The sequence below is a fragment of the Oryctolagus cuniculus genome, chromosome 1 (genome assembly GCF_964237555.1).
Source record: "Oryctolagus cuniculus chromosome 1, mOryCun1.1, whole genome shotgun sequence".
Taxonomy (NCBI): domain Eukaryota; kingdom Metazoa; phylum Chordata; class Mammalia; order Lagomorpha; family Leporidae; genus Oryctolagus; species Oryctolagus cuniculus.
Genome location: NC_091432.1, coordinates 67,089,877 through 67,112,158, shown reverse-complemented (window position 1 = coordinate 67,112,158; position 22,282 = coordinate 67,089,877). Strand labels below are relative to the sequence as shown.

The window sequence follows — 22,282 nt, the reverse complement described above, 5'->3', positions numbered from 1 at the left end:
TTAATAAAATCTATTTTTTATTTTTTAAAGATTTATTTATTTATTTAAAAGGCAGAGTTACAGAGAGGAGAGACACACACAGAGATCTTCCATTGGCTGGTTCACTCCCCCAATGGCCACAATGGCCAGGCTGAAGCCAGGAGCCCAGAGCTTCATCTGGGTCTCCCATGTTGGTACAGGGGCCCAAATACTTGGGCCATCTTCCACTGTTTTCCCAGGCACATTAGCAGATACCTGGATTGGAAGCGGAGCATCTGGGACTTGAACTAGCACCCATATGGGATGCTGGCATTGCAGATGGTGGCTAAACCTACTACACCGCAATGCTGGTCCCAAGAAAGCCTGTTTTTCAGAAGTTTATTGTCTCTGCCTTTTAAAACTGCAGCAACAATGATGAAATAAACAAACACAGTAAAACACTTGCTTCCTATGTATTTAGAGTGATTGATCTGTTGATCTTAGATACACACATTTTAAAATTTTCAAAAACAAGTATAAAGTTGGAGAGAATACACAATTATTAGAAGTATTCCATTCTTAAACAGATGAATAAGGCTAGTTCAGCATGCTTGTGGCCCTGATTCATTTAGGAGTAAAACCGGAGGCCTGACTTTCCTAGGCTCTCTGCCGCACACAATCAGCTCCTATCTTGGTCTTGCTCTCAAAGCTAGCACCTCTCTATAGCATCCTTTGTATTCCTACTGAGTCCTTGAGAATAAATAAGTGTGTATGTATGTCTGTGCATATGTGCACATGTATGTCTGTGTGCCTAAAGCTGGGATTTATGAGGGAGTCCCAGCATTTGGGCAGGAGCAGCTTTCAGCTTCAAGCTCCCAACAGTCTCCCAACCTTAACACTTACATGCCTAAAGTAAGAAATAGTACCAGGAGAGATGGGCCTCAGAACTCAGATCAGAACTTAGTTCTACGAAATGATGCCAACTTCACTCCAAGACTCTGGTCTCTGTAGTATCCCCGTGCTCTTTCCACTACGGCTGACTTCACAGGAGGTGCCCCCTAATTTACTTCTTCCTTAATGCAATCTTAGTCTGGGCACTTCTTGTCTGGTTCTGTCAATGCACTGCCTTTTCTATGGTGTGATCAACAGAGTATGAGCTAGGCAGCCTTGAAATTAAAGTTCTGTTTCTTTGACTGAAATACTTATATGCCAAAAACAGGGAGAGAAAGCATGGCAGGGGGAAGAATGGCACATGGCAAGGTGAGTCATGGGCTAGTGGCTGCGTGCAAGGCTGCAGAGAGGAACACGAGCTGGAGGGGAATGAACAGCAAAGCAGTATGAGTGAGAGGGCACCAGCATGAGGGTATGAGGCAAATGACTAAGTGAGCACTGCAAACTGGAAACCGATCCAATTTCAAATAAGTATGACAATCTGAATTAGAAATTGAATTAAAACAACGCCAACATCAAGCTGAGATTGGTTGAGGAAAAGAAAGGCCAAGATGACAGTATATGGAAGAATAACTCTAGATCAATCAGACATGAACAAGAGGACTGTTCAGAAAGTGTTTAGATTTATAGAGATGAAAAGCAACTCAGGCTCATTAAAAAAAAGAAAAACACACAAGCCTTATTACTTCTATAAAACTGAAAGGTCAGAGGATACAGTTGACGATGTTTTTAAAACAAATAACAGCCAAACTGGATACATATCCATGTGGTATTCCAATTGGAAGGATGTCCAAATACTAAGTACTGAAGCTAGTCTTTTTTTTTTTTTTTCAATGTATTTACTTGAAAGGCAGAGTGACGGAGAAAGAGACAGAGACAGAGAGAGAGAGAGAGAGAGAGAGAATATGAATGAATAAATATCCTTCATTTCTTGGTTTGCTCCTCAAATGACTCTAAAAGCCAGGGATGGGCCACATCAACACCACGAGCCACAAACTCCATCCAGGTCTCCCACATGGGTGTTAGGGGCCCAAGTACTTGGGTCAGCTTCTGTTGCCTTCCCAGGTGCATTAGCAGGGAGCTAGATTAGAAGCAAAGCAGCTGGGACTTAAACCAGCAGCACTCTGATAGGTAATGCCAGTATTGCAAGTGGTAGCATAACCCACTCACTGTACCACAACACCAGGCTCAAGTCTTCCTGTACAACTAGAAAATTTATGGAGCATCTACCAAATGTGCTAAAGAAATGTTACATAATTGTTTCAGTAAAACATAAACTCGGGCATCTGACAGTCTTATAATAGCATATAGAAAAATATTATTCAAGTGGGATAGCAACAGAAGTGATGTTGAGAGAGCCACAAAAATCCAAGATGGGTTGGAAGGACCATATGCTTGTTTTTTTTCGTTTGGGCCCTGGGGATCACTGAGGACTTGCCAAAGCATTAAACTTTTACTCCATAAACTATGAAGTAAAATGAGTCCCTAGACTTGGCCAAAGAGAAGAAACCAATTACCAGTCAAGCTGCAGAGGTAAATGGCTATAAAGCCCACACAGTCAAGTGCCCACCACCAGTAAGTTAAGAACTCAGGGAAGGGCTTCTGAATTTAGCAGAATTCCAATACAGTCACTGAATACCACAGTGTAAGACCATGGCCAAAGAAGAACTTTGCAATACCAATGCAAAGGGGTCAAGGACAACACTTATTTATAGAGAAAGAAGGTGGGCATTCCAAGGAGGAAGGAGAGGAGTGAAGAAGAGTTACTTACCTGTGCTATATTTTTGTTCAGAAGATAGACACCATAATCAAATTGTAACTTCTCCCCTCCTTTTGGATATAGTGGGAACCTAAAGAAGGTAAAGAGGGGTCAGAGTTTTCCAAAACTGAGTAAATACAACCTCTGAGTTGTTGACAGAGGCTGAAGTTTCTTAGCTACTGCATAAATATCTCATGAGTTGGCCTCAATCACTTAATTACAGCCACTGTGATCTACTAAGATTTTCATATTAGTCAAGTCGGAACAACAGCTGATTGCTTTCAAAGAACAAACACACAATAAGGGTGACCCACAACTCTAAGGAGGTGGGGCCGCTCTTCCAATTACGTATCATAACTGCCATCCTAAGATAAAGATCTCAGAAGTTTTTCCCTCTAATAATACCTTGGGTCTGACATCTCAAATTCTACTAAACATGAGATGAAGATTATAGAAAAAAAAAAATCAAACTTCAAAGCCATCTATAAGATTTTTTTTTCTCTGAAGGTGCCCGTCAAACCAACAGTGCCAAAATGAGCCAAAATTCATTCAAAAGTTCATGCACATGTACAGGGATGGCCATTTGGATGCAACTTCTCTGAGGCAATGTGCTCAGGCAATAAAGCTCTCACAGATGACTTTCCATTTTAACCTGACTTGCGGAAGAAACAAAAGCATGAGATCTGCTTCATAAAGATGGTGAGTTATTTTAGAGAACAAGTTTCCCTCACTAGTTCCCTTTCCTTATCTCTGCAAATGAAGAGGAAAAGATTAGAGCAAACATATATTCCAGTCATTTCCTCCCTGACTCTAAAGATCAAACATAAAGTTTTATAATCTGAATTAGATTTCTCCACCAACAGATGAATCATAACTTATGCTGTAACTTAGGCAAAAAGAAAACTTTATCTTCCTTAGTTTTGCAATATATGATTACTCTTAAGAATAAAATAATCTTGTTGAAATGAATGGTAGGTGATAATTACTGGATATTCTTAATTGCAAATGTCTTTTAATTGCTTGAAGAAAAAAATGTGTCCTATAAAGCCTGGAAGAGATTGTTTTCTAAAGGAAATAAAATAAAGGAAGCAACTTAAAAGTTTATTTCAAATTCTCAGGAGTTGCTGGTTATATAGTATCCAAAAGACGAATTTGTTGTGCTGTAAAGCTATAAGCACTGGGGGACAGCAAGGTCATGAACTATATCTATTCTCTACTAAGGGAAACCAAATGCTTCAGACACCCATCAAGAAGATAGAGCTCTGTATTTAATTGAAACAGTAAAAAATAAACTAGGACATGTGGTTTGGCTCCAAATTGAGGTGCATAAAAAGGATAACAAAGCAAATTCAGGACAAGCAAAGTACAATTCTAGGCTTGTGCAAGGTGTCTGGGAATCATTCAAACACATATGGGGCAGCATGCAAAGAAACAATACATTTGCAAAGACATACCAATGGGGGCACTTTACAGGAATCTGCTAGAGTCCTAAAGCTCTGTGTAGTTGCTATTCTACAAACCATCAAATTCCAACTATCTGAACAACTCCAAACCCACAGCCATCTCCATTTCCAAGATACAAATCCAGAAACTATTTCATACATTGGAAGGATAAATTGAGATCAGCATGATTGAAAACCAGGCCTTTACATTCCTGCAAAATGGGTCTTACAACACTTGGCTTTATGACGACTTCATTGGGGCTTCTTTATAGAGGAGCCACAAGGTGTGTATGTAGCATGAAAACAAATCTAAAGCATGATTAGAGCCAAAGGTTGAAAGAGGGCAATATAAATACAGATCAAATATTAGGACAGAGTTCACATGTTACACTGCTTTCAAATTCTTACTGGGTCACTTCAAGTTGAACAGTGTAATAGCTTATAACTTTCACACATTCATTTTACTTTGTAAAAGTACACAGATTTATAGATTCGTTAAGCAATCTGGAAAAATGGAATCCATTTTAAAGGTCAAAACCTATTACCATCAGAACATAAGATACAAATCAAAGGCATTTTATTTCAGTACAGATGGAGAATCAGATTAGCCCACACTATAAAAGGTTTAATAAGATGTGGTCTCTCAAGTACAACGAGAAAAATCTCTAACACCACAAACAGATCTCATTAGAGGACAGTATTACATTTACTAATGGGAAAACAAACTGTATTTCCTATTAACACATTATTTTATTAATTATTACATTCAATCAAAATGGTCACTAACAAATTCTTTTTCAAATTAAATAAAACTATCTTCAAATTATTTGAAAAAAAATCACTCGGTCTTCATGGTGAAAATCTATGAATTAGAAAATAATAGATTATGCAATGGAATTCCATCTGAGGATTACTATCACTGTAACTCACGCCAGGTGGTGAGGAGTGACTGGGGAGAACTTACAGACCTCCAACCTTAATTACAGATCCCCCTTTTATCTACTGTACATAATCTCTTCATTGTAGACTCTCACATTGACTTGGGTCAGTTTGTAACCCTTCCATTTTCCAGCTTCTAATTTTTTATTCACTGTGTGATTGTTATTAATGTGTATCTCTATTTGTGTACTGTAGGCTCCAAAAGGGCAGAAACATTCCTTATTTACCTCTCTGGTCAAGAGTCTAGCACTATTACTTGTAGACAATAAAAATATGCTGAGTTGAAAAAAATAGATGATGTGTGAGAAAGATCTGGAGTGCTTCAGTATCCAACAATTCCAATAGGAATCGAGGATTAGGCGTCACTATATAAAAAAAAAAAAGCTAATGTGATCCCAGGCTGTGTTAACAAATGCAGGGACGCTAAACTCGAGAATGTGCTTTGTGACAACTACTTTGGTTAACGTGTATTACATAAATATTACATAGACAGATAAATTATAGGGACCTTACTAACAGGTAGAAATTTATGTATAAATACCCATAGAGACAGAATGCATGAGGACTATTTCACACTCAACATGGAAAAAATTTAACAGAAATGGATTTTGAATCCTTCTTACTTAAAAAAACACACAATTATTCCAAAGCACTAGTCTATTCTCCCTCACCCCAGACATTCATGCAAGAGCTCCAAGTTAGTGACAGTTTCTTGCCTAACCTTAGAGCCTCACATCCAGGTCTGGTCCTTTAGGCAGGATATGGGGCCAGTTCCTTCAAACCATTACCATGCCCTGAGTCCATGACTTTCCCTCAGAATCAACACACTTGCTACCCAGGTTTAGACAGACATCCCATTTTTACCCACCTTCTTTGCCTTTTTTATGTGCAGTGATTTCCAAGTTGACAAGTCAGTTTCCCTCTGAAATATTCTGACTTCTCCATTCTTAATGGCACTCTGGACAATTCTTTTATGTGGGCGCTTTCCTACACACTGGGGGATGTCTAGTGGGGCAACAACCCTGTCCTCTGCCCACTAAGGGCCAACAGCTCTCCACTCCCAGCTGTGAGAACCAAAAATGTCTGCAGACATTGCCAAGTGTCGCTTGGGTGGGAGTGGGAGAGGGTTCAAACTGCCTGCAGTTGAGAAGTGCTGGTCTAGGCTCTTGGTTTGATTACTACAGCCACTTCCTGGCCAGCATCCTCAATGCCAGTTCGTTCTCCCCGTCACTGTCAGACTGACGTCGGGCAGCCTCATATGTTTTGAAAAATTGAACAGTGACAGCAGACACCAAGTTTTTCCAGTCTCAGCTCTATGAATTCCTTGTTACATGAGTTTGGGTAAATCCCAACTGCTCTAGAGCTGTGAAGTGGAGAAACTACCATCTTTCCAGTCTCTTCACAAGCATCTCGTGAGGATAGAACCCAAAAGATTGAGAAAGTACAAATTATGATATAAATATACTTTCTTATGTCATTTCTCAGTCCTGTTTCCAAATCAGTTTTTGTTTGAAATTTCAACTCTTCTGCTGAGCTTTCAAGGCCTAAATTGTCTGGTCTGATCTGTGGGTTTATCGGCCGCCTTTTGCTCAAGTGTCAAGAATACACCAAGCTAGTTTCTCTTTCTCTGCTTTTGCTCACTTCCTAGAAACGTCTATCTCTTTCCTTTCTATTCAAATACTAGTCTATTCTATAAGATCTGGGTGAATTTGTCATGTCCCTTTTATTTTTAAATTTTGAAAAAATTTTATGTATTTGAGACAGAGAGACAGCACTTCCATGTGCTGGTTCCCTGGCCAAATTGCCTCTAATTGACAACTACTGATTAAAGCTCTTAATTTGATTCCTGGCCAGCATCTTTAATGCCAGTTCATTCTATCATTGCCAGATTGATCTGAAGAAGTTTGTTTTGCCCACAATGGCCCTAAATGGGGCTGAAGCCGGGAGCCAGGAATTCAATCCAGGTCCCCCTTATGGGTGACTTGAGCCATCACTGCTGGTTCCCAGGGTCTGCATCAGGAGGCTGGAGTCAGAGCCAGGTGCTGAACCTAGGCACTCTGATATGGGATGAGGGCATCTTAGCAGCGAGGCCAAACGCCTCTTCCCTCTCCACCCCCAGGCTTCACTGATTCTCCTGTGACCCTCCTGTTGCCTATTCAGTGCCTAGAGATTGGCTGTAAGTTGTTTCTGTATTTGTTTATTTCACTTTCTAGTGGGAGGGCCTTAATTCTCCTCACCTCACAATTCATAGGTGCACAGTTCTTTTCTGGCTGATTTATGTTTTAGTTGAGGGCTAAGTCACATTTAAAGAAGTAACCACAAAAAGACATTTTTTCAATGTTTATTTTTCCAAAAACGTCCCCCTAAAACAACCACACAGTACATTGTGAATCAACACTGGTATCCTCAGGGTTTCAGGATAGATTATTACATTACTATCGAGTGGACTCCTCTTGCTAGGAGGTTTAGAAGGCCAGTCTTTGTAACTTGTGGCTTGAATACTATCAGGAGCAACCAGCTCTTGGTTGGAGCACTGCTAAATCTTAAAGCTGCATGGACTTCAAAGAAGCAGTTTAAAAACCAAATAAAGGCCACTAATTCTTCAGAATAAAAAAAAATGTGGTACAACAGGTTAAGTTACCATTTCCGATGTCACATCCCATAGTGTAGTGATGATTTGAGTTCGGCTACTCTGCTTCAGATCCAGCACCCTGTTAATATGCCTGGGAAGCAGCAGATGATGGTCCAAGTTACTTGGGTCCCTGCCACCCATGTAGGAGACCTGGGTGGAATTCCAGGCTCCTAGCTTTGGCCTGGCCCAGCCCAAGCTTTTGCAAGCATTTGCGGAGTAAATCAACAGATGGAAGACTTTTAACTTTTTATCTTTGTCTCTCCCTTTCTTTGTGTCACTCTGCCTTTCAAATAAATAAATGAATAAATCTTAAATTAAAAAGAATTATGAGACACTTTAAAAATCTAAAATGCTAGCACCATGCTATCTATATGCCTTTATTTCCCATGACTGAGGATAGGAAATGACCAAAAACTATTTAGATCAATACTAAATTATGTAGCTTCAAGCTACGGCAATGTAAAGGGGTCTGTTTTACTTTGTCAAGACTACAGAAAAAAACAACTCTCACTTTTCTGAGAAGTCTAATATCAGTGAAACCTCAACACAAGGCTAGCTGATGATAATGTGGTGAAACCATAGGCTGGCCACAGGCACATAAGGTGGAAATGATTGGCGGTGGTGGTTCTACTGCAGATTGTAAAAATATTTGTGCATTTGTTTCTATGCTAAAAAGTCACATTATGGGCCGGCACTGTGGCATGGCAGGTAAAGCTGCTGCCTGCAGTGCTGGCATCTGCTATGGGTGCCAGTTCGAAGCCAACTGCTACACTTATGATCCAGCTCTCTGCTATGGCCTGCGAAAGCAGTGGAAGATGGCCCAAGTCCTTGGGCCCTTGCACCAAAGTGGGAAACTGGTAAGAAGCTCCTGGCTCCTGGCTTTGGATCAGCCTAGCTCCGGCCATTGCGGCCATTTGCAGAGTAAACCAGCGAATGGAAGACCTCTCTCTGCCTCTGTCTCTCTGTAATTCTGCCTTTCAAATAAATAAATAAATAAGTAAATCTTAAAAAAAAAAGTCACATTAGCCAGCTCAAAATGTACACTTAAAAAATAAGCCATTTGGGGCCAGCATTGTGGCATACTGGTAAAGCCACAGTCTGCAACACCAGTATCCCATATGAGTGCTGGTTCATGTTCCAGCTGCTCCACTTTTGATCCAGCTCTCTTAGTAATGGCCTGGGAAAAGCAGTAAAATATGGCCCAAGTGCTTGGGACCCTGCCACCCATGTGGGAGACCTGGAAGAAGCTCCTGGCTCCTGGCTTTGGCCTGGCTGTTGTGGCTTAGGGAGCGAACCAGTGGATGGAAGACTCTTTCTGTAACTCCGACTTTCAAATACATAAATGCATCTTTTTTTTAAGGACTCAACCTCTATAACTTAAAAAAATTATTAAAGAAAATTTATAATTTATGATTTCTATTTTAACTTATCTAAATTTATTTTTAAGTTTCAATTCTTCTTTAAAAACTTTAAAGACCACTTGATCTCCCAAAAGCGGTATCTTATTTTAAGCATCATAACTGATTTACAATAACAGAGAAAGCAACAGATATCCACTGGTCTGTGCTAAAGTTACAATCTATAAAGAGCGTAATTAACAAAGGTCTTTTTTTCTCTTCTCTATGCCCCAAGTGACCTTTGAAAAACAAAATCAAATCTGAATATGATCAATCATCTAAATTTTTATCTCGAGTTTGGAAAACACAGGGGAAAGAGAACTATGCTGAATGATTAACTCAAGAATACAATCTACAAAATTCAAACTGTGGGGACCTCCATGAGGAAACTGAAGACTTAATTCACTCAGCAAGGACAAATAAAGAAGGAAGGAAAGAACCTTCAGATTAAAAGAGGTTTAAGAAGTGAAACAACAAGGACTCGTACATTGTTGGCGGGAGTGTAAAGTCTCCACACTATGGAAAGTGGTCTGGCAGTTACTTAGAAAACTAAACATATACACTTACCCAAGAAAAATAAGCAGCTTTGTTCATAATAGTCAAAAACTGAAAATGACTTCAGTATCCATCACTAGAACACTCCATGATATATGCATCTTCATACAATGGAATACTACTTAATGAAAGAAAATAAACTACCGATACACACAAAAACAAGACCCTAAACACACCAAATGAAGAAAACCTTATGTGAAAAAGTTTATATTGCATGCTTCCACTGATGTTGAGTTCTAGAACTGGTAAGACTAACACATGTGTTTGAACAATGGTTGCCTAGGGCACTGGGGGAAGGCAGTGATTTACTGGAAAGGAGACCGAGGGAAGTTTCTAGGGAGATTTAATGTTCTATATTTTGATAGGGGTTGGATTGCACTATATGATAAATATATGCAACTAACAGAACTCTCAGACTGGCAGATTTAAGACTTGTGAATTTCACTGTACGTAAATTTTATCTCAATAGAAGAAAAAACCATAAACAAATATCGAGCTCTCTAGTTAATCATATGCATGGTTAAGTACTGGGGGGAAGTATACTGGTATCTGCAACTTACTTGGAGATTCACCAAAATAAGTAGGTTAGCAGATGAACATAGGGATGGATAAATGGAAATCTATATAATAAAGCAAGTTCAGTATAGTAAAAAGCTCATTTTAGAATCTAAGTGGTAGACATGTGGGTGTTCACTATAAAATTCTCTCTATTAAATGTTTGGGACTCTTCATAAAAGAATTTAGGACAAAATATAACCAAGTAAAAGATTTAGCTAGTAATAATAAGAGAAAAATCTAATGAAGTATAATAGAGAACGGATTACTAGTCTCCAAACTTTATTTCATACTATTATCAGTAAAAAATTAGGAACACAACCCCATTCTAAAGGTAAGTAATAAATATATTTTATTAAATGACATACAGGTCAACTGTGCAAATATATTATAAAATAAGCACAAAGCAGAAATTTGATATATAATAAATAAAAATGGAAACGCTTTAAGACAACATTAGAGATGCCGAACAAAGGCAATGTGAGGACTGGTCTGGGTTCTGACTTGAAGGAAGGAACTAAAAAGAGGTTATGAAACAACTGGAAACATTTGAACATTGCATAGTTTATGAAAATATTTATCTGAAGGGTGTAGTGACAGAGAGGGAGATAAACACACACACTGGCTGACTCCTCAAATGGCTGCAATAGCCAGAGCTGGGTGAGGCCAAAGCCAAAGCCAGGAGCCAACAACTCTAGCCTGGTCTTCCAGGTGGGTGGCAGGGCTCAAGTACTTGAGCCATCACTTGCTACTTTCCCAGGTGCATTAGCAGAAGTTGAACTGAAAGAGGAGTAGCCAGGGCTCAAGCCAGCACTCTGATATGGCATGCTGGTGTTGCAAGAGGCACCTTAACCCACTGTGATACAACATTAGCCTCTGAGTAATTATTTGATGACAATAAAAAATTGCTATTCTTTAAACGTGATAATTATATAGTCATTATGGTGACAAATTTATCTTTTAGAGACAAATGCTGAAGGATTTTTGAACAAAATTGTTATGGTATCCGGATTCACTTAAAAACAATTGTGGGATGAAGACAGAGGAAGGGAAACAGATAAAACAAGATTGTGATTGTTCCCAATTATAAAAGCTGGGCATACAGGGTGTGCTATATCATTTTCTCACTCTTACATATGCTTGAAATTTTCTATAGTAAAAGTTAAAAAGATAAAAGATAAAACAACAGCTCCTTAGTTTCAATTATGTCATTTGTTTTGGATCTGTTTCCATAAGTTAGAATGTTAACTCTAAGAGGGCACAAATTGTTATCTGTGTTGTTTACTATTATAATCCTAGTATTTAGAATATTGTCAAATATAGAAAGTCAATAATCTAAACATCAAAAGCCATTTATACCACAATTAATTCCTATACTACATCATAATTTCTCATCATTTCTATACTATATCATCATTTCTCCTAAATGGCATAATTATATTCTGATCATAGGCCAGATCTTTTTCTAGGTGTTACAGAGATATTTGAAATTCTATATGTTTAAAATAAAGGATACCAGGGCCAGTGCTATGGCCTAGTGGGCTAAGCCTTTGCCTATGGTGCCAGTATCCCACATGGGTGCCAGTTCATCCCAGCTGTTCCTCTTTTGATCCAGCTCTCTGCTATGGCCTGGGAAAGCAGTGGAAGATGGCCCAAGTCCTTGGGCCCCTGCAACCTGCATGAGAGACCTAGAAGAAATTCCTGGCTCCTGGCTTCGAATCAGCTCAGCTCTGTCCATTGCAGTCATTTGGGGAGTGAACCAGTAGATGGAAGACCTTTCTCTCTCTCTCTCTTCCTCTCTGTGTCTGTAACTCTACCTTACAAATAAATAAATAAAATCTTAAAAAAAAGTGCAGCAAGTGCTACATAACAATATATTGGTCAACAACAGACTGCATATACAATGGTGATATGATTGGATTAAAATGGGGCAGGTGTTTAGCAGGTGTTAAGACACCTGGTAGGCCGGCGCCGAGGCTCAATAGGCTAATCCTCCGCCTTGCGGTGCCGGCACACCGGGTTCTAGTCACGGTCAGGGCGCCGGATTCTGTCCCAGTTGCCCCTCTTCCAGGCCAGCTCTCTGCTGTGGCCCGGAAGTGCAGTGGAGGATGGCTTAAGTCCTTGCACCCTGCACCCTATGGGAGACCAGGATAAGCACCTGGCTCCTGGCTTCAGATCAGCGCAGTGGGCCGGCCGCAGTGCGCCAGCCGCGGCGGCCACTGGAGGGTGAACCAACGGCAAAGGAAGACCTTTCTCTCTCTCTCTCTCTCTCACTGTCCACTCTGCCTGTCAAAAAAAAAAAAAAAAAAAAAAAGACAGCTGGTGTCCCATCAGAGAGCCTTGGTTTGATGCCTGATTCCAGCTCTTGACTGTAACTTCCTGCCAATGCAGATCCTGGGAGGCAGCCATGATGGCTTAAGTTCCTACCACCCACACAGGAGATTTCAGTTCCTGGCTGCCAACTTTGGCTCAGCCTAGCTTGGGGAGTGAACCAGCAGATAGGAGCTCTCTCTTTCTGTCTCTCACTCTGCCTCTCACATAAATACATTTAAAGAAACAACTTAAAGGAGGTGGGAATTTGGAGAGAGTAGCTAAGGTGTTGCTGGGGTTTGCCTGCATCCCATTACTGGAATGCCTGGATCTGAGCTCCACCTCTGCCTCCAATCCAGTTTCTTGCTAATGTATACCCTGGGAGGTGGCACATTAGAGCTCAGGTGCTTGGGTCCCTGCCACTTATGTGGGAGACCCAGACTGAGTTTCCTGGCTCCTGGCTTTGGTGTGGCCCAGCCCTAGCAGTTGCAGTTATCTGGGGAGTGAACCAGTTAACAGATGATTTCTTTCTCTCTGCCTTTTAAATAAAATGAACAAAAAATTTTTAAATTTCCCATTACACAGTGACTTCACAGCCATCACAACATCTTAGTGCAGCACATTATGTATGTATTTGGGGTGAAGTTGGTGTAAATAAAGTGTCAGTTGGTGTAAATGGACATCAGTCATAGAAAAGTATAGCACACACAGTTACAGACAGCATGTAATACTTGATATGATGGTATTATTAAGTATATCACACTATTAACTTACTTTAGAGCGTACTCCTCCTATTTACACTAGTTCACTGTAGAGCAGCATGCTGTGTCATAAGCAGCACCTTATCCACCTTGCATTTGTTGTATCTCCACTGATCTCTACCATCAGGTGCGAGTAAGTACACTCCATGATGTTCACACAAGAACAATGTATTTCTAGGCGTGAAAGGCACATGACTGGATTGTACCATCCTCTAAACCTGCCTTCGCGACAGGCCCAGCAGACACGAGCAAGGAGAGCTGGAGAGGCTACCCTAACAACAAACACACTTTTTCTAATTCCAGCCACCTATGTGCTCAAGCCAGAAATCTAGGGTCCCCTTTGTCAAAAAATTATCTGTTCTTTGTTCTCACTTGGTAATTTTTGCTCATCTTCGCAGAATCAACCCAGGCATCACCTACTCCAGGAAGCATCTCTGACATCCCTCCCTGTTTGTGCAAGGCCTGAATGGAAGGCTTTTCTTCTGCGTTCCTGTTTCCCCATAGCACTTTGTGAACCCTCTGCTAGTCAAATTTCTCGTGACGGAGTAATAGTCTGTTACACATCTACCTTAAACCTTGAATAAATACTTTAACATTAGGTATGAAAGTCTTGCAGCACTCGTAATATACCTTGTAGTTGAAATTTTTTGCTCAACTGAATGGGATCATCTTTGAAGATTCTTTCTCCACATTTAATTGGTCTACATGCCCCATTAAAATGAACAAGTTAAAAATAGCAACTGTAACAGCTAAATAGTGAGATATGGAGGAGGGACCAGAGAGAGAGAGAGACATTTCTGGCAGCTTCTCATAAGTAGAAAATTTAAAACTAGTCTTGAAGCAAGTGAAGATCAGAATTTTGAAAGATTAAGGAGTATTTGAAATGATAGTGAAAGAAATAATACAATCAACAAATTCTTTCATTTTCTTTCACTCAATTGCCAAACAGTAAATATACTTACCTTCCGCCAGTCACTGTTCTAGGCTAACACAGTGTACAAAACACACACAAATATTCCTGTTCTCCTGAAGCTTACATTTCTGCGAGGGAGACATGACGCCCAAGAATCACTGAGCAGGTGACGTTTTAATAAAAACCTGACACGTGAGAAAGTCTTGAAGGCAAAGGAAAGAAGAGACGCTGCGGCCCGACGCTCCCGTCTGAGGAACTAACGGAGGTCAGGGTGGCAGCAGCAGAGCGAAGGCCCAGCACCAGGACACGAGGTCAGGGAGGCGATGGGCCCCGGGCAGGCAGGGCCGCTGCAGGTCACGGCCGGGACGCTGGTTTCCCAGCAGGGATCTGCCATGGAGAAAGACATGACTGGCTGCTCAGTAGGAATAAACGGCGGGCAGCAAGAAAAGCAGAAACACAGGCAAAGGAAGACAGTGGCGGTGGCCAGGTCATGGCGAGAAGTGGCCAATTTCTCCTATTTTGAAAACAGAGCCAACAGGTTTGCTAACAGAGCTCACATTAGACGTGAGAGGCAGAGCAGTCAAGGATAACTTCAATGTCTGGGGCCCCAGCAACACAGAGTTGCCATCGTGTGAGACAAAGTACAGGTGATGCCAAAACAGACAGCTGGGGCTGAGATAAAACAGCATGGGGAGGGGCGCTGACTGTAACAGGGTCAGCTGGGACCACACTGAGCAGCGTTTGACAAGCCACAGGAAATCCAGACTGTACCCTGAAGGATAACTGGAGTATAAAATTTTTTGTAGCCAGAATTGGGGTTATAATTTTTAAACACCACTCTGGCTAAAGCATGGTAAATAAAGGAGGGGAAGGTTTGGACGTAGAGGCTGTTGCAATGGGCAGGGCCAGAAATGGTGAGTTTTGACTAGCGAAGAGGAAGAACAGATTTGAGCTATAATTTGTGGGAGAAGCTGAAAGGATTTTGTGATGGAGGGGACGTTATAATCGTAAAAATGGAGGAGCCAAGGTTGGCCTTTGGGTTTCTCGACTGAGGAACTAAGCAGATGGTGGGATCTGTGAGCTGAGAGAGGGAATGCTGGAAGAGGAGCAATGCATGTATTACACATATTATACACGTACGATATCTAACATATTATAGACTAACAAAGCACATGATCCTCAGAAAGTTCATGGAAAATGTGTCATGAAAAACCATGCATGAATCTCAATTTTTGTATCACAATAAATTTATCTTGTAATGCAATTTTCTATGAACTTTTTGAAACCCATATTTCTTAAATAAATGTATCATACAGAAATTAGGAGAGAAATTTGAGGAAAAAACACCAATTTGGGGCTGCAGACATTTAGATGGAAACTGAAGCCATGGGTATGAATGAGATAGACAGCCTGAACAAACCATATAGGAGTGGATGGTTCCATATAGAAGTGGATGGTTCCAGAGCCTCGAGAATATCACCGACGGATGGGAACGGGACTTCCCAAAGGAAAGGAGGAAGGTCAGGAGGTGCCTCATGAGTCAGGGAAACTCGGAGGGAGCGCTAACTGAAGAAGGAAGGTTTCCTCCAGAGTCAAATGCTGCTGACTGGTCAAGCAACACAGAGACTAACATACATCTCCTGGACATAAAATGACATGAGCTCACTGGTAGGCCGCCTTGATAACACAGTAGACACACGTTTAAATGAAGTTGTGGGGGATGAAGACAGACTGGTGTGAATTCAGGGGGAGACTGGAGCTGAGGAAACAGGAGATGATGACAAGCTCGCAGAGAGAAGAGTGGAGGGGTCAGCGTCAGGCACGGATGGGAGGGAGCGAGGAAAATGATCACTACAGACGCAGACTATTCTAAATAAGCCTCCTGGCTCATTTCTATTTGTTATTCTTTCTTTCTCTCTTTTTTCTTTCAGATTTTTATTTGAAAGGCAGAGCTACAGAGACAGAGGGAGAGATAGATCTTCCATTACAGGTTCCCCAAATGGCTGCAATGGCCCACACTGGGCCAGGCTGCAGCCAGGATCGAGGAACTCCATCTGGGTCTCCCCTGTGGGAGGCAAGGGTCCAAGGGCTTGGAATATCCTCTGCTGTTTTCCCAGGTGCATTAGAAGTAGAACAGCTGGGACGCAAGCTGGCACTCACAGGTGGTGGCTCAACCCGCTGTGCCACAACGCCAGCCCCACATTAAGTAAGTTTTCAATGTGCCAGGTATAGTGCTAGGGGGTAGAGATACAAGGACGGGTAAACACAGACATGAGTTTAAAGTCCAGTGGAATAAACAGACATTGCTCGTTTCATCACACCAAAAAATGTACGATTTATCAAGTAACTCAGAAAGAAAGGACACCGTTCCAGAAAAGAGGGAGACAAAGACGAGGGGAGCAGGGAAGCCATCTAAGAGGATGCGGCGCTGTGGCTGAGATCTCCCAGGTGGGTGGGAGCTAAGGGAAGGAATGTTCCACCCAGAGAAAGCCCCTTCCTCAGGGAGTCACAGCGGCCAGGCCAGGGGGACTGGGGGAAGCTGCAGAGGGAGACACAGGGCGGCTCATGGTGAGAAGACTGAAAACACACGACGGGAGAGCGTATGAGCCCATCGGAGAGGTTACAATGGGGAGGCTGGTTAGTGAATGTGCCATCTCAAAATTTTTAATGAAGAAATCACGTAATGAAAAGATTTACATCAAGATATTCTTTGTCAATACCAAATAATAATATTTTTAAGACACAGTTGTACTAAAAAGAGAATGGAATTTCAGGAAAATAGAATTCCAGATAATTTCAGTAAGAAAGTTAAAAATAATCTCGATTGTTTTTTTACTTGGTAAGTTTTAGGGCTGTGGAAATTGTTAAAGAACTCAATATCAATTTCCTTATAGAAACCTTCCAGTTTTTCCACACTTTTGTAACTGTTAAAAAAATACTCCGCAGGCAAATTTTAGTGAATAGGGCAAAAATAAAGGATGGAAACCATGTCTTCTTTAATAGTTAATTTTGTAAAATAAAAATTCTGCCAAGTAAATCAAAATCACATTCCAAAACATTAACAGCCATCCTGCGCCTGCTTGGATTTAACAGCACCTGTTTCCCACAAAATCTGTAAATGTTAAAAAAAAAAAAGTACAATTAAGTATGCAAGGTGCATAAACACTTGGTAATGCCAAAAGATATTTCCATCTGGAACATAAATTTGAAAGAGAATTTATTCACCATTTAAAGTTTTGAAAGACAACCCTTCATGATGTGTGCATATAATGCACAGTTGTTCCTTGATATCCATGGGGGACTGGTTCTGAGAATCCCTGTAGATACCAAAATGCATACGTCCCCTTTCTAAAAGGGTATAGCTTAGATATACAACCTATGCACATTCCCCCATAAGCCATCTCTTGATCACTTATAATGCCTTATACAACATAAAAGCTATACAAATCATTCCTATGCTGTGTTGTTTAGGGGAAAATGACAAAGAAAAAAATTTATACATGTTCAGATATTTCTGATCCACAGTTGGCTGAATCCACAGAACCCATGGATATAGAGGGCTGACTGTAGGTTTGTTTAAATATTATCAGCACACTTAATGGTAATTCCTTATACAGTGCTGGCAAGGCAGTAGGTACTCAATCCTTTATTTAATTCTAATGTCTATTTTTTGGGGAGAGGAGAAAAGCAGAAGGGGGCTTTAGGTGTAATAAAAATCAGAAAGGAAGCTCAGATACCAACTTTGTTGCCTATCTGAGTGTGAACTAAAACATACTGTGCTGAATCTCCTGTTTCCAAAACCCTAAAATGGCATCAAGAAAACCAATCTTTTGGTGGCCAGCATTGTGCTACAGCAGGGTAAGACGCTGCCTGCGATGCTGGCATCCCTTATCAGAGCACCAGATCATGTCCCAGCTGGCTGCAATGCTTCCAATCCAACTTCCTGCTAATGCAGTTGGGAAGCAGTGGAAGATGGCCCAAATACTTGGGCCCCTTCTGATATCAGCAAGCATACAGGATAAAATTCAGTTAGGTTTGTGAGCTGGAAGGCCACGCCTTCACCACGCCCCTGTGTGATCTCATATCCCTACCTGAACACACCTTTATGCCCATCTGCAAATCAAACTAATTGACCACTACCTTGTTGAAGTGGATTAAATGCCTGGAGCATGGTGGGCCTGGCCCTTCTTTTTCCTCCCCTTGCTGCCCCACGCCTTGGCCTGCATGCTTCTCCATGAGGCTGGCTTCTGGCCTGCTTTCTGCTCCGTATGAATCTAGATTTCCCTTTCTCTTTTCGATAGAGCCCTCACTCTCCTATGCATTTCTCTCACTAAATAAAAAGCTTAAAATTTTACCATGCTGCCTGGTAGCTTTGGGAGACGCAGGGAGGGAAGGCCTATATTTCCCGGAATGGAGAGTCCCTACCCGCACTTCTGGGAAAGAAAAGTCCTTGTCAAGGTCCCCACGGGTGCCTAAAGGTCAACCAATGAGGATCAGACCTGCCTCAAACTTTAACCCCCACACCCTGTATCTATAAAAGGAGCCCTCCCAACCTCTGACGAGCGACTTCCCCCTGGCCCCCGCTCTGTTGGAGCCGGGAACCTCACCCGGGAACGGAATCCCAATAAAAGCTTGTGAATTAATTGATGATTCGTCTGCCTGCATCTTGCAGATGCCTGGGAAGGTGTCCGGCGCATAACAAATCTTCCCAGAAGTGCGGGTAGGGACTCTCCATTCCCGGAAGTATAGGCCTTCCCTCCTTGTGGCTCCCAAAGCTAACACTGCCTAGTTTATCTGAGTCAGTATTCAAAATTCTTTTCTGAATTCATGGCAAGACCCCACACAGCTTATTAATTTCTGGAATACTGATAGACAAATCAGTATCACTACCACCCATATGGGAGACCTGGATGGAGTTCCTGGTTCCCATCTTTAGCCTGGCCCAGCCCTGGCTGTTGTGGCCATTTGGGGAGTGAACCAGTGCATGGAAGATCTCTCTCTGCCCCTCTGCCTTTCAAATAAATAAAAAAAATTTTTTTAAAAGAAATAATGCCAATTTCTCAGGACTTCTGTGAGAATTACAAGAAAATTTATGACCCAACACAATTATTATACAATAGGCATTCAGTTGTTCATTTTACTTTTCATAAAGGTGTGCTTTATTTCCCTTCTTTTTCCCTGCTCCTATCTGTAAGTATTTCAAGGACAGATACCATGGTGTTTTTTTTTTTTTTTTTTTTTTTAATTTATTTGACAGATAAAGTTAGAGAAAGAGAGACAGAAAGGTCTTCCTTCCATTGGTTCACTCCCCAAATGGCCGCAACGGATGGAGCTGCGCTGATCCAAAGCCAGGAGCCGGGTGCTTCTTCCTGGTCTCCCAGGCGGGTGCAGGGGCCCAAGGACCTGGGCCATCCTCCACTGCCTTCCCAGGCCACAGCAGAGAGCTGGACTGGAAGAGGAGCAACCAGGACAAGAACCCGGCAACCATATGGGATGCCGGTGCCGCAGGCAGAGGATTAACCAAGTGAGCCATGGCGCCAGCCCCCTCCTAACACTTGACTCCGGTCACCAATGCCATCCACACTCTATCTCACCCTGCCCTGAGACTGGATCCTACCTACCTGTGTGCCCTCACTGAGCTCTGGGCAATCCTTCATACAGTAGCTTCCACATGATATTGAATTGCTTGTTCGTTCCTTAGAATCTTCCACAAAAAGGTCAACTATGAGCCCACATCTTGGTAACGCTGTATCCTGGTTCCTAGAACACCACGTCTGGAACATGTGGAATGCAGGGAGGAGTAAAGGTATGGATGAAGTGCTGGAGTTAGAATCCCATCGCATTTCTAGCTGACTCCAAAGCCTCCATTTTTTATTTTAGACCATGCTCCTCACCCCATCTAGTAATAACTCCATTTGGTAAATTTGCATCACTGTATACCTTTTATTTTATCCAGGATGTCTACAGAAAAGTTGTGAGATTTCTTCTCCCCACAAATTAGATGCCTGTATACCAAATTAATCAATTGATTTGATAAACTGGCATTCTGAAAACAACCAAACCTAGCTTTTATGACAACATTTTGGGTTTAGCACTAAGTAATAACAGCAGAGACTGTCAACACCAATAACTGTAGACCTCATTAAAGTCCAAAATGTAACTTCTGGAGTCCTAGTAACAATATTATATACATTATTACTTTTGTGATTGATATAAATAGAAGTAGAGAACAGATTTGGAAATAAATCCACAAGTTTTGAAAAACCTACTTCATTCCACTAAATCAATTTCTCAATAACTATGTGCATAAATCTGTTAACTAAAGTTTTAAAGGCTTATTTTCGATCATCTATCATAAAGTCTAAAAACTTTTGCCTGTTTTTTGGATGTCAAAGCACAAAATTACATACAGAAGTTAAGCAAAGCCAGTTTTCTGTGACTACACTAAGAATTCCATTTATTCAGAATCTATTTGAGAATGACGTATTTCAATTATGAAACTGCACAAGGAATCACTTCATCTCATTGTCTTACCCAATTTGGGGGCACAAAAAGACAATTTAGAAGCCACTAAGTCATTCTGTGAAGTAGAGACATCTCAGGAAGGGACGCGTAGGATCGCTGATACGACAGCAAACGGTGTAAACATCTAGCTTGTCATAATCAATCTGTTTTAATTATCGACAAGTTTTTCCCATTTCTGACCAGTCATTTGGAGCTGACCTCTCACAAGTCCTTACAAGTCATCGAAATCTCATTTTATTTTATAGCCTCATATTTGTTATTGGGCTAATCTTTACCTGTTCTACATCACACCACAGCTCAAATATTTGAATGGCCCAGCAATAAATGTCCACGGTCCCCCTGGGTCAGTCAGATGTTAGCTGTTAAGTAAAGCTAAAAGGATGTATGCTTCATAAATTTCCTTCAGGGTCCACATTTGCTCTTACGGGCTAGGCTTTCAAGCCCAAACATCTTTATAGCTACGTGCAGTGATTTATTAACTCCTCCTTGTTTTTAGCCAAAAAGATCAATCACATATGTATCAATAAGCTGGTGTGCTGGTGACTGCTTTTTATTGTACATATAACCACCTGCCTTTAATACAAACTTGAGTCTGAAGCTTTTGTAAGCGCTTGCCGGATTTTAACAACCTTCACCTGTTTCTAATTTGGTATAAAACATATGGTTTAGCTCTACTATTTAGTTCTAAGCCAGCCTTTCCTCTTTTGGACCCAACAATATAAAAGAAAACAAATCCAGGGCACAAAACCCTAAATTTGGAGGATGTTACACACACACACCCCCCTCACATTTACTTGCCTAATTACTTAGAATTTTTCATAAAATAACTTTTCATAAATAACCGAGGAATAAATATTTTAGTTATCAAATTGTTACATTTATTTGAAAAAAAAATTAGATGCATCCCACATTCCTCTTGAGAGTTCTAAATATTACATTCAAACTACGAAAGTGACTGCTTAATCATAGTATCTTAACAAAGATAACAGCTATATCTAGATTACAGATACAGATAACAGCTGTATCTGTGAGATCAGGGAAGAAATTCCTATTTTTACATTCAGGAATCCACATTTGGCCATGCGAAACCAGGATCTTTTTTTTTTCCTTCTTCCCTTATCCTTCTCTAAATTAGACCACAAGTTTAAAAGGCAGGGTGCCAGCGGAGAGAGAACAACAATCCAGCCCAGCATGGTGAAGCTGATCCTCAAATTAAGAGTGTCTCGGTGCTAGGGCAGGAGGAGTAAATCCCCAGGCAAAAGTGACTAATAGAAATGTCTAGGAGAGGCAGAGAAGTCAGCACAGCCTCCCGCAGCTCTCACACACCTCTCCCCCTCTCTCGTCTCTGCCTCCAGTCTTGGTGGGACCTGACAACACCAGCCGAAGCTGCCAGTGAACTGCCTTTCGCATTCCTCTCTTCCTCAGAGGCTCTCGCAAATGTTCTATCCTCTCTTTGGCCCGCCACCCCCAGTCCCAAGTCAGAACCAGGATGCTTCCACAGGATTTAATAGCATTTGTCCATCATCTGGGAGCGTATGATTAATCTCATTAGGCCTTGTTTTACAATCATACATTACTAAGTGTC

At 41.2% G+C, this 22,282-nt stretch overlaps 1 protein-coding gene across 7 annotated transcripts in view; it reads right to left on the bottom strand.

Moving 5' to 3' along the window:
* The window catches only part of UVRAG (UV radiation resistance associated), a 324,263-nt gene that overhangs the window by 63,193 nt on the left and 238,788 nt on the right, over positions 1 to 22,282 (bottom strand). For all 7 annotated transcript variants that reach the window (XM_017344617.3, XM_051822278.2, XM_017344612.3 and 4 more), the window contains one exon: positions 2,681 to 2,759. In XM_017344617.3, the coding sequence (XP_017200106.2) occupies positions 2,681 to 2,759 (79 nt within the window). The remainder of the gene's footprint in view (positions 1 to 2,680; positions 2,760 to 22,282) is intronic.